We start from the raw sequence: 16,010 nt of genomic DNA, 5'->3' as shown, positions 1-16,010 counted from the left end.
ATTTGGATTGCCAATTTGCATGTGGTTTTTTCCTTTATAACATTTCCACATTAAATACTTGTGTGAAAATGTGTGAATGCTTATTATGTTGCAAGTTTATTTCATATTACCTATTTAATGCTGCAAATTGATATAAATTGAATGATCACTTTGACACCTATTATGTTAAGGAATAGTAAGTTGACAAGTTTGATGCAACAGTTATAGATCTGGTTATCAAGTTAATGATCTCAAAGATTAAGAAGTTTATTTTCGTGAAAAGAATTTTTAAGTCCTATAGGATAACTGGTTTTAACATGTTCATTCCCCTCTCAATTATCTAACAACTGGTATCAAAGATGAGTGTTTAAAGGAATAATTTTTAAGGGACTCAAGATAAAGATGTGAAAACATATAAGAGAGAGGTGCCAAACCTACACAAGGAGAATTTCTCTTCATAGAAAAGTAGGATGAGGCTTTATCTATCTTTAGTTAGAGACAATTCTCTATACTATTTTGATAACCAATATACTGCTCCAAACCATTCTATGATACTAGAAGAAATGAACTAGAAGAAAGCACACAATAGTCTGATGATTGAGATTGCTTCTACCCTCAATAATATTGAGTTTGACGATGTCAAAAATTGTGAGCACTACTTCTAAAGAAATACAGGAGAAGTTGATAGTTTTGCATGGTGGATATCAGAATGTATTGATAGTTTTGCATGGTGGACATAAAAAAATACTCAAACTATGTTCCAAAAAAATTCATTGTAGTAATGGGTGTCTCATTTCCACCATACAAGAAATAATAGTCACTGATGAAATCAATTTATAGAATAATCAAATTAACATATTTATACATTTTTATAAGCTTTGTCGACATGGTTGTTTCCTCTGCGACATAAGAGAACTCGATACATGATTCACTGTAGTTGCTTCTAAAAGTATCGACTCCGAGACAATTTACATTTAAATTGTTTTCTTTAAACTTTTGGGCTTTTATCTATTTAGTCCACGAAAGTTCACCATCAGTTAAATTTAAATTACTCCTATCTCTTAAAAGATATTCTTCTAGTTTGAGTAAGTCATGGCAACTAAGCGTGAACAACCCAGCCGAAGGATCCAAGCTGCATTATGCTTAAAAGTTGCAATAAATAGAGGAGATTCAGGTCATTGTGCTTCTGTCTGGTTATTTATTTCTTATAAAAAAAGTTTACTCTAATGTGTAGCACCTTCCTCTAATGTTAATGGACGTCTAACATACAAGTCAGCTGAATCATAATTTAGATTTATCAGATCCAGAAGAGGTACTCAATGTAAAGGACCAACATGGCAATACAGCCCTGCATGTAGCTGTTGGGAGAAACTATGTGCATATAATAAGGCAGTTAGTAGCTTTTCGGCCCAACCTTTGTTGGTGCACTAATCGTGAGCAAGAAACTCCGGTTTGTATGGCAGGGAAATTGGGACATCTGGAAGCAATTAAAGACTTGACAAAGAGCATTCCAGACGCTGTCAACAAACCAAATGACCATGGAATGAAGGTATTATACTTAGCTGCCCAAGTTAGTCAAGTGCGAGTTGTTGATTACTTGAATAAAGTTAAGACAGTATGTTTGTCTCGGCGTTGGTGAATCAAGGACATAAGACGCCTCCATATATAAGTGAGGGAGCTGAGATACCTGAAATTACACTCAATTATTCTTCTACGACCCCAGAACCTTTGGAATGTGGAGACACGCCTTTGCATATTGAAGGAAGGACCAAAAACTTCCATGTAAGTTTTGTTTTTTCACTACCTTCCTCTATTTGAGTAGGAGATCTTTTCTATAATAACTTAAATCAGCTATATAATTTTTTTGAGTGAACCATGTTTTATGAGTAGTAGTTGACAGTAAATTATTTCTTTGGTATTCTAGGTAGAACAGGCTTAACTACATAATTTTCTCTATTAACAGCATAGATATGTATGCTTATTAAATGTTTAGTTTTAGTTGTAACATGATTTAATTGAGTAGGTCTCAAGTGAAAGTTATTAGATATTTAGTTTTATTTGTAAGATTATTCAATTGTGTAGTTCTTAAGTTAAAGTTATTGATATATATTTTATGAATTATGATTTGTAAGCATTGGCTTTTATGCAAATTGATACTATAGTGCTCAAAATTGGATGCATTGAACTTTCTTAAAGATCATTCATCATAGTACTACTCCAACTAATCTATTATTTTTATAAGATCAAATTTTTTTTTTAACATCAATTTATAAAATTCTACTAAAAATATAAATGAAAATACAAGATATTGTAATTGTGTAGATCCTTATCTAAAGAAAAATTAAGAGTAAAAGGATATAATAATAAACTAATTCAACAAATAAAATAAAAATATTGGTACAATATGTATTACTTTCATTTAATTATGAAATTAATTGTAATTATAATATTCAATTTGATTATAATTTTAATAGTTTTTTAGTGATTTTATGATATATTCTATTATTTTAATTTTACATATCAACATAAATATAATATATAATTAGAGTTATAATAGAATATTTAAGAGAGATATAGATATGTTATTAGTAGTTTGGATATATGTAAGTTTTTTTGCTCAAATTTATTTATCTTACCTAGGAAATCTTAAATGTGGAAATTTTTTAAATAATAGAAAATATAACTAGTAAGTTCCTAAAGTCTCTTAATTAAATTCATTAAGAAAAAACTATGATAATTTTATAGTTTTACCTTATTTTATAATTGAAAAATAGCCATATGATGTCTATTTCATAAAACCCATCCCATATTTTAGAGAACAAGCCTATATATTTCATTTTACATTAGATGATACATAATAATGGAAAAACCAAACTAGTGAATAGTCTTTATATCGAAAGGATATAAACTAATTAATTTAAGATAAAATAATTTATTGATGTTAAAATAAATTTATTTTAGTTAAAAGTTATATGTCATATCTATTTAACAAAAAATATATCAATTATAAGATACTAGACAATATGAGAATGTTGTCATATTTTTATTTTATTTTTTAAAGGTTAAGTTGGATTTAAAAAAAAAAATTGAGTAAGCATTTTAAAATGGTGATTATTTTATAGTGAGTCGTTAAATGAAAATTTTATTGTGATATTATAATGTGTATGTGTGTGTGTGGTATTTAATAAAAAAAGTTTGAGCATGGTTGTTATTTAAATCGATTAGTCATGTGGGTTATATTGTAGTGAAATACGAGTAGATTAGATATAAATTTTAGTATAATATATATGTAGTCTAAAATGTAGCTATGTGTAGAGTTTATTAATGATTGAAAAAATTTGTAACATACTTGCTTTTTAATATATAAAAATAATGTGATTGAAAGAGAAGACATTTGAAGAGAAATTTCATTCATACAATATAGAAAAGGAATGAAAACATTTTCAAGAGACTAAATATAGTCTTGACAACAAATCCCTTTGAGATGCTAATGGAAAATGGTTAGTGCACTTCAATTTAGAGAATTAGTACAAACAAGAATTAGACCAGAAAATCTAATAGGTCAAATCTTGTGCACACAAGTATATAGGTTGAAATATGGGTTACCATGGAAGAAAGGAAAAAAACTAAAATAATTGAACAAACTTATTCATACCAATAGAATCATAAGTACATTTATTATCTACAACTAGGTTCACATTTTCATTAAGGAAAATGCTTCCAAAAAAGGGTCTAGAAAAAATGATTAAGGTTTTCATATAAAACCCTAGCTTACAATCAACATCATCCTATTCCATGGAGTCAATAAATCTAAATAAATCTACAACCAGAGGAAGGAAGAAGAGATTGTGAAGATAAAGAGCATGTATCTTATTAATGAGATAGAATTTTTGATAATCCTCAACCAAATGACTAAACAATTATGGGAAGGATGTCATAAATTTTGTCTGGTAGCACTCTAGCAAGATAGTTATATTTTAGACATCAATATTTCTTTTTGGATTTCTAAAAAATTTAGGCACAAGGTATGTATGCCAAAATTTGAGAAAGGTCTTTCTTTTTTAGAATGCTTTTAAATCAAAAAATTAATTATAAATCTCTATCATGCCCTCGTCAATATCTTAAAATTTTTTTAATTAAATGTTTTGAATGGAGTACCTATTTGGACTCATCAAACTTACCCATTCCTTATGTCCAATGTTGGATTAAATTTTATAGCTTCCCTATAGAATTTAAGAACATTTAAATATTGGAAAGTATTGGATATACTTTGGGGGGCTTCAAAGGTATATCTAAGATTTTTCTTATTTCAAATTCAAAAGACTTATCCTATAATTATATTTTCTAATTCAAAATTAATGGAAAAATAATTATGGTAGCACCATGCAAAGCTATGGAAGAAACTAGTTTTAAATTTTTAGACGATGCCATTTTTAGATTTTTCAAACACTCTAGGTCGGTAGAAAAAGGAAAAATTATTGATCCTTTTGTTTCTAACATTTACATCTCTAGAAAATGTTCTTTTAAAAATTAGAACTATCCCCTAAATTTAGTCTCCCATCATCAACACACACCTTTAGTACTATCCCCTAATTTTATTGAAGATCAATCATATTCACGTCCTAATATTGAAATGGTTAATAAGTGCATTTTGAATAATATTTTTTTTACACAAGAGTAAGCTTAAGATTTAAAATTATGAAAGATATAGATATCTTTATTAAAAATGTATAAAAAAATGTTAGCTTAAAAAAAAATAATGAAGGATACAATGGTAGCTCATGAAGAAGTTTGTATTGAAATCACCTCTTGGCATCATTTTTGTGCACAACTAACCTAGTAAGGGAATTGATTTTTTCCAAAAAAATCTCCCATTGACTTAATTCTCTTCTCTATTAAAATCAAAAATTGAGTTGAGGAATGTAGTATTAGACCACAATTGAGTACTCAAATGGATAATATATTGGATGCCTACAATGATCTAGAAGACACATTTTCAATAGCTAGTTTTGCATTACATAAGCATAGTTTTGTAGGATAAAATTCTCCTCAAGATAATAATAAAGAAAATTACCTTGAGAAAGAATTTTCAACAAATGTAAGAAGGTGTTTACTCTAAGAACTTAAGTTGGACTTTCCCATTTATAACCAAAACATTGGGTTTAACACCTGAGAGAAATTAGGCATAGCATATTTTATTCCTAGTCTTCATAACCCCAAAGTAGCAAAAGAATAGAAAAATAAAAGGGGGAGGAAACCCCTTTGTGAACAAAGGAAAAGAAATGGGTTGGCTGGAAGTCAGGCTAAAATAACAAATCTATTCAATGTTGGAAGAGGTAAGGTCCCTTCCACACCCTAATGAACGTCTTCATATGGAATGTTAGTAGACTAAATGACCCTAATAAACAAAGAATCTCAAACTTTTCACTGATAAAATAACTAAATGTATTCACACCTAATTCATCTAATATCTCAAATCTCCTACCATATAACATAAACTTCTAATGCTAAAATGAAATCTATCTAATCATAACATCCATGAAAACATAAACTCATCAAACAATGAATTTGGTAACCCAAAAACACTTAAAAGTTGAAGGTAAAACTAGGGTAGGGATGAAACCCACAAATCTTTACTGCTATAACAAAAAAGTTTTCTTGTTAGGGCTACAATTTGATCATATACGATGATCTATCTTCTTAGGAATATTCTCTATTAAAAGTGTTTAAGACTAATAGGTCTTATCCTATTAAAGGATTTTACACTAACAATATATTAAGGACTCTGTTAGAAGATTTAAAATACATTTGTTAGAACCACTTTCTTAAGAGATTTACCCTGACTCAATCTATTAAAACTAATACATTACTTGATCCTTTGATTTTCTCTGAAAGATTATTATGGATCTCCTATCTTCAAAATCTCAATATGATCTCCTTATCTAGTATCTTTGTTTCACCCTTCACCGCTCTAATTAATTTTTCTAGTCTCCTTTCAGACTTAGCCTTCCTTCTCTTTGTACTTAATTTGTTGACTCATTTTGTGCTCACTTCTATTCACTCATTCATTCATTACTTCTCATTACGATCCTAGTGTAGAAACCCTTGTTAAATATTCAATCGTATAAAGTTCTTAGATTAGGATCAACAATCCTCATCTCATCTATTTCCATTTTCCATTTTGGTTTTATGATTGCTCGATCTAAATTTCATGTAGAAGTTGGATAAATGATTTACATAAGTGTTTGTGCAATTAAAAAATCATATGTCCAAACTATTTTACTCAACACTTGAATGTTCTAACACTTGGTCATAAATAACATTGATTCTATCACTTGGCTTCTATACACTTGGCATATACTAACTCACTCAACATTGACTAACTTTTCAAACACTCGGTCTCTTCTATCTCACTTGTCATGTATGCTGACTCAGTTTCTATTGGGGTGCTCAACAACCTCTTACTTCCTCAACTTATGATAAAAGGTAGACAAGTCCTCTATAGCTCATCCTTCTCAAGATGGCTTGGTCACAATGATGATCATCCAACATTGTCTTGGAAATGACTGAGTGTTGGACACTAATAGGAAACTCTGGCTTAAAAATCATAGAAGTGACTATGGATACACGGTATCTCTTAAATAATATTAATAACAACTTTGTGATAGTCATTCCCAAGAAATGTGACTATATGATTCTTGGAGATTATAGACCCTATTGGAAAAATATAGAAAGTGATATGTTGAGAGGGTAGTGATGAATCAAGATGTATAAAAATACTCACACTTAAAATATGAAATATATTTGACATCTTAGGATAATCCCTTTTTTTATCTTTCAAATCATATTAATTGTTGGTCTTAGATTGATTTTTACAATTGAGTGTCAACACACTTAACCAATTTCCAAGATTATATAGAATATAATACAGATGTCGACCTACAGTATGTGTTGAGTCAGAAATTCAATAGGTGCTGAGTGAATGTAAAGTGCCGAGCAAGATTCAAGTGCCTAGTGATAATTGATGCCAAGTCATTATAGGTTCCAAGTAAAGTATAGATGATGAGTGAGATAAACTTACAATAGGAGCTAAGAGAAAATCCTATATGTGTTGAGCATCAACAATCAATAAGTGTTGAGTAACATAGAATCAACACATGAGTTTGTGCCTTCACAAACTCAAATGTAAACCATTTTTGAGCCGACTTAAGATGAATGTCAAAGGATCTAAAAGATAAGATTGAATCTTTTACATTCCCTATGTAATCAGCATGCAACCAATAAGAAAAATGGAGAAAGCATGCAACCAATAGGAAAAGTGTAAAGATTTGAGAAAGAAAAGAAGGATGAATATTGATTGTAGATTCATACCTAACCCTAAGACTTTGATGCCTTTATAAGGAGGACGATACCCCATAGTTCATACATGAGAGGGAGTTATATGGGAGAATGCTAGCAAAGTTCAGAGGGGTGTAAAGACTTAGAGAAGGAAGAGTAGCATTGTAGAATTTAGTTGGTTAGAATAGAGCATCTACACTTCAACCAAAGACATATCAGATCAAGAAGGATCAGATCAAATTGAGTAGAATAAGGAGCTATGATCAATAATATAAGATTGTAAGTCATCAGTTCAACACATTCTAATACTATCTAGCCATTGTATTAGACATGAAAATCCTATGGAGATAGGTTGGTCTAATAGCCATGTTGTAGACCTTTAACAAGGTGATAAATCCTTTAATAGAGTAACATTCCAAGTGAGTGTTTGTAAATCCTTTAACCAAGTCACTTTTAACAGAGTGTAAAGCCTTTAACAAGGAAAGCCTTTCATAGGGAAGACCATTGGAAGTGGTCAAACTTTGTAACCTTAAATAGTTGCATATTGTTGTAGTGATAATTTGTGAGTGTCATCCCCACCCCAGTTTTACCTTCTCATTTTGGACAATTTCTGGGTGATTAAAATCTTGTGTTATCTATTTTCATGCATGTATTTACTTTCATGTTAAGTAGACGTGTTAGATTCATGTGAATAATCTTTGTTAAAAAATTTAGAGCTTAAATACTTTTACTTCTGATTCACCCCCCCCCCCCCCCCCCCCCCCCCGAACTAAATCTTCCCACTTGTAAATTGTAAGGAAACTCAAGTGCGGAAATAGATTCCTACACTAATCTCATAAGGAAAGTATGGTGCAAATCCTTTTAAAATATTCTACACTTATAGATTCAATATCATGTAAACAATATTATTGCATCCAACCATGCATACAGAAATTAGATAGAGAAAGAACACATAACACAAAGATTTTCCGGTGGGGAAAAACCTTTCAGTAAAACAACCCCACCCCTTCAGAACTTGCACAATGTATTATCTTCAACACAAGATTACAATACACTTGCAATGAAAGTTCAACATCAACAATAGAAGACTCTAGCAGCACCTTATTACCTACAAACTTTCATCTATCACACTATTGCATTGCAACATACAATACTCCTTTTATGAACATCTTAAGACCCAACAACATGCCCACAAAGGAGTTGGGCACTTTTCATGGCTAAAACACCAAGAAACATGCACAATGCCACATGTACATCCAATACCAAGAAAAGGGCATCCATCCCTTGAATAGACAATGGCAGCCTGTCATAGAATCTGCCAAAAATAGCGGTCACAAGAGAAGTGTAAGGGAATCTATCATACCAACCTATTTTTGGCATGTTCTCTTACACACACCAACTACTCATTCTTGGGCACCCAAATAGGCCTCATGTCATAAGATGCTCTTACACCTGTCATAGATCATTCCTTAAATAGCTCTTATGCATCATAGGAATCTGTCATAACTATTTCAGCCATGATCTCCTTCACAAACTTCAAGATGCCGACACATGTAAGTGATGAACATGCCAACTAGACATGTACACTCACATTTACATATTATTTGGAAACATACATTTTAAAAAAATAATAATAATAAGAATAGGAATTATACAAGGTTGAGACACCTTATTCCTAATATTCTCCCACTTGTCAAACACCTTGTAAGAGCAATCAAGAACATAACATGAACTAACCACTATAGACCGAAAGGCCCATAGACTCCGAACACCATCTGAACTTCTCAGTGCCCACTGGTTTCATTAATGCATCTGCAACATTCCTCATAGTATCTACCTTCTCCAAATTTACCTTTCCATCTTCCACCATATCTCTCACAAAGTGAAACTGCACATCAATGTGCTTCGTTCTGGCGTGGAAAGTTGCATTCTTCGCAAGGAAAATAGCACTCTGACTGTCACACCAAATAGTAATCTATTCTGCATCAACACCAACATCAAAACACAATCTCTTAAGCCAAATGGCTTCCTTACAAGCATGAGTAGCAACCATGTACTCAGTTTCTATAGTGGACAAAGCAACCACAGGTTGTCGCTTACTCATCCAACTGATGGCACCACCAAACATAGTGTACACATAACCACTGGTGGATCTCTTGTGATCAATATCACCTACCCAATCTAAATCCACAAACCCATGAATACAAACTGAATGTGGAGATCTAGAAGAGTTACCATGATAACATATGGAGTAATCTGATGTACCCCTCAAATATCTGAATACTCACTTAACTGCATCCCAATGTACCCATCCAGGGTTAGCCATAAACTAACTCAGGACTCCCACTGCTTGGGCAATGTCTGGTCTAGTACAGACCATAACATACATAAGACTATCAACTACACTAGCATAAGGTACTCTACTCATGTCCTCCACCTCACTAGGAGATTTTGGACAATCATCTATAGATAACTTTGTTCCCACAAAAATAGGAACACATAGTGGTCTACAATCTGCCATGGTGAACCTGTCCAACACAGACTTCACATACTTACTCTGACTCAACCAAAGTTTTCTATTAGACCTGTCTCTACTAGTTTCCATACCCAAGATGTACCTAGCTACCCCAAGATCTCTCATCTCAAACTGTGCTGACAACTGAGATTTAAAATTAGAAATCATAACCTTACCCTTCCGAAACAGCAACATATCATCAACATATAATGCAACAATAAGAAGGTGATCATTTTCAACTCTGAAATAAACACAATGATCTGATTTAGATCTTACAAATCCAATTGACAACACAAAGGCATCAAACTTAAGGTACCACATCCTACGAGATTGCTTCAAACCATATAGAGATTTCTTCAATCTCCAAACAAAGGATTCTTTACCTTTAACAATGTAGTGCTCAAGCTATGACATATAAATCTCTTCCTCCAAATCACCATGAAGGAAAGCTATGTTCACATCCATCTATTCTATCTCTAAATCATATGATGCAGCAAGAGATAACAGAAATCTAATGGATGTCAACTTTGTAAAAAGAGAGAATATTTCACCATAATCTATTCCCTATACTTGTGAATACCCCTTTGCAACCAATCTAGCTTTGTACCTTTCAACACTGCCATCTGCACAGAATTTCTTCTTGAACACCCATTTATAGCCAACAGGTTTTCTCCCTTTAGGAAAAGGTACAAGGTCCCATGTTTTTTTTTCTCTAATGAAGCCATCTCATCATCCATAGCCTCAATCCAAGAACCTACATCTTCCATGCCCAGATCCTCTTTCACAGATCTAGGCTCATTAGTGTTAGTAATCAAAGAAAAAGCGCAACTAAAATCTAACATGGAATAACCAAACCTTTCTGGTTGCTTTCTTTCTCTTGTGGATCTCCTCAAGGGCTGAGGTTGAGGTTGTTCTTCCTCTTCTTCTGAACTATCAGAGCTGCTAGAGCTCTCCTCATCATTAGACCCAACATGGTCTCTCTGTTTAGTCTTCTCAGGGGTAGGAGGCAACTGAACAACATCTTTTTTCTTTTCTTTTTCATCTGGTTGTAGCACAATAGGAGAAGATGTTAGCTCTCTAAAAATAACATTTTTTCTATACAACACCTTACTAGTCACAGGATCCCAAACCTTGTATCCTTTCACACCAGCATTGTACCCGATGAAAATACATTTAACAACTTTGTTTTCCAACTTAGATCTTTTCTCCTTTGGAACATATGCATAAGCTTCACAAACAAAAATACAAAGATGTCTAATTGAAGGCTTCTTACTAGACCACACCTCCATGGGTGTCTTACCAACAAGAGCTGATGTAGGAGATCTGTTAACTAGATAGTAAGTAGTGGCCATAGGTTTGGCCCAAAACCTTTGTTCTAAACTAGCTCCACTAAGCATACTCCTAGCCTTCTCCATCAGTGTCCTGTTCATTCTCTCTGCAACTCCATTTTGCTCCGGGGTATAAGGAGTTGTCTTATGCCTCTTGATACCTTGTTCTTTACAGAACTATTCAAACTCTGCTGAGAAAAACTCACCACCATTGTTAGTTCTCACACACTTAATCTTCTTACTAGTTTGATTCTCTACAAGGGCTTTAAATTCCTTGAATCGACTAAAGACTTGTGTCTTACTTTTAAGGAAATAAATCCATGTCCTTCTACTATAATCATCTATGAAAGATACAAAAAATATAGACTTGGAGATCAAAGGAACTTTTATAGGACCAAATACATCAGAATGAATAAGATCCAAAACATTAGAAGATTTGTGAGAACTAAAGTAAAACTGAGCTCGATTTTGTTTACCATATACACAGTGTTCACAGAAGTCAAACTTGAGATTGCAATCATTTAACCCCTCAATGAGATTTTTCTTTTTCAGGGTTTTGAGACCCTTCTCACCAATGTGACCAAGTCTCATATGCCACAACATTGTCTTTTTTGCAAGAAGCTTTCCTTCCAAAGTGTTTGCATTGCCATCAGAACCAATAACCACAAAATTCTTCACTACTCATTCGGATGGTGAGGATGAAGAACTATTACATAGAGGAATACATGCATCTAGCTAAAACAAAGTACCTCTCCTAGTACCCTTAGCAAGCACCATCGATCCTCTAACCATCTTACATCCTTCTTTTGAAAAAAAAACTTGCACACCTACATCATTTAGAATACTTACAGATAATAGGTTTCATGCTAAACCTGGAATGTGCATAACTCCATTGATTCCCTTTACTCATCCATCAGGAAATTTCATAGTGACCCTTCCGCGTCCAACTATCTTCACGTGAGAAACATCACCTAGGTACACCTTTCCACCATCGAACTCTTCATATTTTGAGAACCATTTTCAATCAGAGGTCATGTGAAAAGATGCACCCGAGTCAACCAACCACACATCATCAGATGCATGGGCTGCCAAAGCTACTATGAATGCATCGCCATCTTCTTGAGATTTTTCAAAACCAGAATCTAAGGCTTTCTTCTTCTTAGGCTCTTTACAATCTTTACGGAAGTGCCTAGTCTTTTCATAGTTCCAACATTTTTCCTTGGACTTATTGGAAGTCTTTGACTTCCCACGGGATTTGGATCTACCCTTATTGTTAGACTTATTGTCATTTTCCTTTCCTCTTTTCGTGGATCTCCCACGAACATCAAGGGCTTCTTTTTTTGAAACAGAAGCCTTTCTCTACATCTCCTCTGATAGCAGCGAAGACACCACATCATCCATTTTGAAGGTGACTAATGTGCTTCCGTGAGCCATCACAAGATGGTCCCATGAATCCGATAAAGAACACAAAAGTGTGTAGCAATGATCCTCCTCCTCTAACTTGACACCAACAGATGTCAACTGTGCAGCCAGCAAATTAAGTGCATTTAAATGATCTGTTAAGGATCCACCTTCCTCCATTTGCAGAGAATACAACTTCTTCCTCAGGAATAGCTTGTTCACCAAAGATTTGGCCTGATACATGGCCCCAAGTCTTTCCCACAAGCTATATACAATTTTCTCATCTAGAACATTCAGAAGGACTGTATCGATTAAATAGAGTCTTACGAGACCCTTAGCTATACAATCTTTGATATCCCAATCTTCTTGAATTATAGTTGTTGGTCTTGTAGCACTTGTAGTCACTTCCCATAGGTCACAATCTTCCAACATGTCTTCCATCTTGAGTTTCCACAACTCGAAATTAGTGCCATTAAATTTCTCCACCTCCATTCTTCCATATGATGAACTCACCATCTCAATCTGCAAATAAGATTCAAGATGCTCTGCACAAGACTCCCACTCAACTTGAGATTAGCTCAAAAAACCCTACCCAACAACTAGGATCAAAAGTTGATCAAGCTCTGATACCAATTGTAAGGAAACTCAGGTGCAGAAACAACTTCCTACACTAATATCATAAGGAAAGTATGGTGCAAATCCTTTTAAAATATTCTACACTTACAGATTCAATATCATGTAAACAACATTATTGCAGCCAACCATGGATACAGAAATTAGATAGAGAAAGAACACATAACACAAAGATTTTCCAGTGGGGAAAAACCTTTCGGTAAAATAACCCCACCCCTCTAGAACCTGCACAATGTATTATCTTAAAAACAAGATTACAATACACTTGCAATACAAGTTCAACATCAACAATAGAAGACTCCAGCAGTACCTCAGTACCTACAAACTTTCATCTATCACACTATTGCATTACAACATGCAATACTTCTTTTATGAACATCTTAAGACCCAAAAACATGCCCACAAAGGAGTTGGGCATTTTTCATGGATCAACCACCAAAAAACATGCACAATGCCACATGTACATCCAATACCAAGAAAAGGGCATCCATCCCTTGAATAGACAATGACAGCTTGTCATAGAATCCATCAAAAATAGCGGTCACAAGAGAAGTGTAAGGGAATCTGTCATACCAACCTATTTTTGGCATATTCTCTTACACACACCAACTACTCATTCTTGGGTACCCAAATAGGCCTCATGTCATAAGATGCTCTTACACCTATCATAGCTCATTCCTTAAATAGCTCTTATGCATTATAGGAATCCATCATAACCATTTCAGACATGATCTCCTTCACACACTTCAAGATGCCGACACATGTAAGTGATCAACATGCCAACTAGACATGTACACTCACATTTACATATTATTTCCAAAAATACATTTTACAAAACAACTAATAATAAGAATAGGAATTATACAAGGTTGAGACACCTTATTCCTAACATAAATTCCAACAATTGGTATCAACAAGTTCTCACAAGGAGAACCCTGATTGCTTGGAGAAAATATTTTGAAATGGAAGTCTACAAACTTGAGAAGGTCATAGAAAACTAGGTGATTGATATACAACTCACTCTACATACTTTGGAAGAAGCTAGGGAAGAAATGAGGAAATCTTAAAGAGGAGAAGAGAGATTGCCATAGCTAAGAATGATACACAATACAAGGAGATTAAAACCTCAAAAGTATTTATAGTTGGAGATTCCAAAGTGTTTGATGTATCAATAGAAAATCTAATGAAGAAGAATAGAGCTCAAGAAAAAGAAATTAGAACTCTCAAACTTTAACAAGAATCACAAGCCATGATGATTTCTGAAGTAATTGAATAGAAGAAAAGAGCCATTGAAGACAAGGCTATGTTAGAAGAAGACAAGGGAAACATTGGTAACAGGTTGGAAGAAAAGTCAATTGAGCTTCCAAGAATTTCTGACATGTAGCTAGACACCCTAAGTCAGATGATGAATACACATCATGAATTGAATGTCAAAGACATTTTGATCTCCACACTGAAGATGGAAAATGAACAACTAGAAAATGACTTGAAAAGAGAGGAGATTGCAGAGAGCTTCAATAAACCCAATGAGGCCATCAAGTACTTTGAATAGCTACTAAAATCACCAAGAGCTAGCAATGATACTTCAGGATTAGGATACACTAGCATAGAAAAAGGAGATTCATCCAAGAATGCAGAAGAAAGAAGTAACAAAGGTAAGAACACTAAACCTACTTGTCATTTTTGTGGTAAAAGGGATATACCTCTATTGTGTGCAGGAGTAAGAACACCCATCAATATGAAAAAACTAAAAACATGGGTCACTGTTGCAAGTGAAACAAGCAAGGACATCAAGAACATGACTATAGGATTAGGACTATCAGAACACCAAGATTTGAAGGTCATTGCTATAATTGCAAGAAGTATAGACATACAGCTTTTGACTGCGAATCAAAGCCTATGTGGACACCTAATCAACCAATAAGGGAAAAAAATCATGGACATCACTACAATTGGGATTATAATAGTAGGCATAGCTATCACTACTGTAAGGAATATGGACACATCCCTAAAAATTTCATCATAACACATTTCAATGGAAACTATAGCAGATGGTTGAGTTAAACCACATGTTTCAGTTATTTGAAGATTGGTCATATTAGCAAAAATTTTCCATCAAGGTCAAAGGCACCTAAATCAAAGTTCAACAAAGGAAAAGGAAAGGTAGATGTTGAACACATTAGAGGAGAAATGAATAAGACTTGGAAGAAGAAAGATGGAAGTAGCACATCAAATGAAGGGATCACTTCACATAAAAGGTCAAGTGGTCATACTTCATCCAACTAAGAAAAACAAGGTATGTGGGACTAATATACAAAGTTTTATCATACATCAGTTCGAAAAAAAGTAAGTACTGAAGAAGAGAGATCAACATAAATAGAGATGCAAAAATTAAAATTTCAAGATCTCATATGTGTTGCTGAGTTGCCCTCAGATGCTGAGTAAAATTCTAACACATGTCGAGTTGATTGCCAAAATTAGTAGAAGTTGAATGATTAGTTGTAGCCAAGTCAGTATTGGAAGTTGAGTGAAGGGAAAATCCAGTGGATGCTGAGTGGTGGAAAGGCAATGGAAGCCAAGTAATGCAAAAATGCTTAAGAAGACAAGTGGAAAGCTATAAGTGCACTAAGCATTAAATATTGCAAAGTAAGGATATATGATCACATTTTGAACCATTTTTCTTCATTGTGAACAAAGAGCAAAGGAAAATAAGAGTGTAGAACAATTTCAAAGTAGATAATCCAGAACTTGAGTAGATTTCTATGCAAATTCAACATAGTTTCATCAATTCCAAGGTATTTATACTAGTGCCAAGT

At 33.6% G+C, this 16,010-nt stretch overlaps 1 protein-coding gene across 1 annotated transcript; it reads left to right on the top strand.

Moving 5' to 3' along the window:
- The first annotated feature begins 1,071 nt into the window (after positions 1–1,071).
- LOC149560561 (uncharacterized) lies at positions 1,072–1,618 on the top strand. Its single transcript, XM_089827634.1, has 2 exons — positions 1,072–1,153; positions 1,272–1,618. The coding sequence occupies exons 1-2, from the start codon at positions 1,072–1,074 to the stop codon at positions 1,616–1,618; spliced, it is 429 nt and encodes a 142-aa protein (XP_089683760.1).
- The last annotated feature ends 14,392 nt before the right edge of the window (positions 1,619–16,010 follow it).

This window comes from Cupressus sempervirens, chromosome 4 (assembly GCF_028749045.1).
Source record: "Cupressus sempervirens isolate cs-2001-9-10 chromosome 4, ASM2874904v1, whole genome shotgun sequence".
In the NCBI taxonomy this organism is placed as follows: Eukaryota; Viridiplantae; Streptophyta; class Pinopsida; order Cupressales; family Cupressaceae; genus Cupressus; species Cupressus sempervirens.
This window is presented reverse-complemented; position numbering and strand designations above follow the sequence as displayed.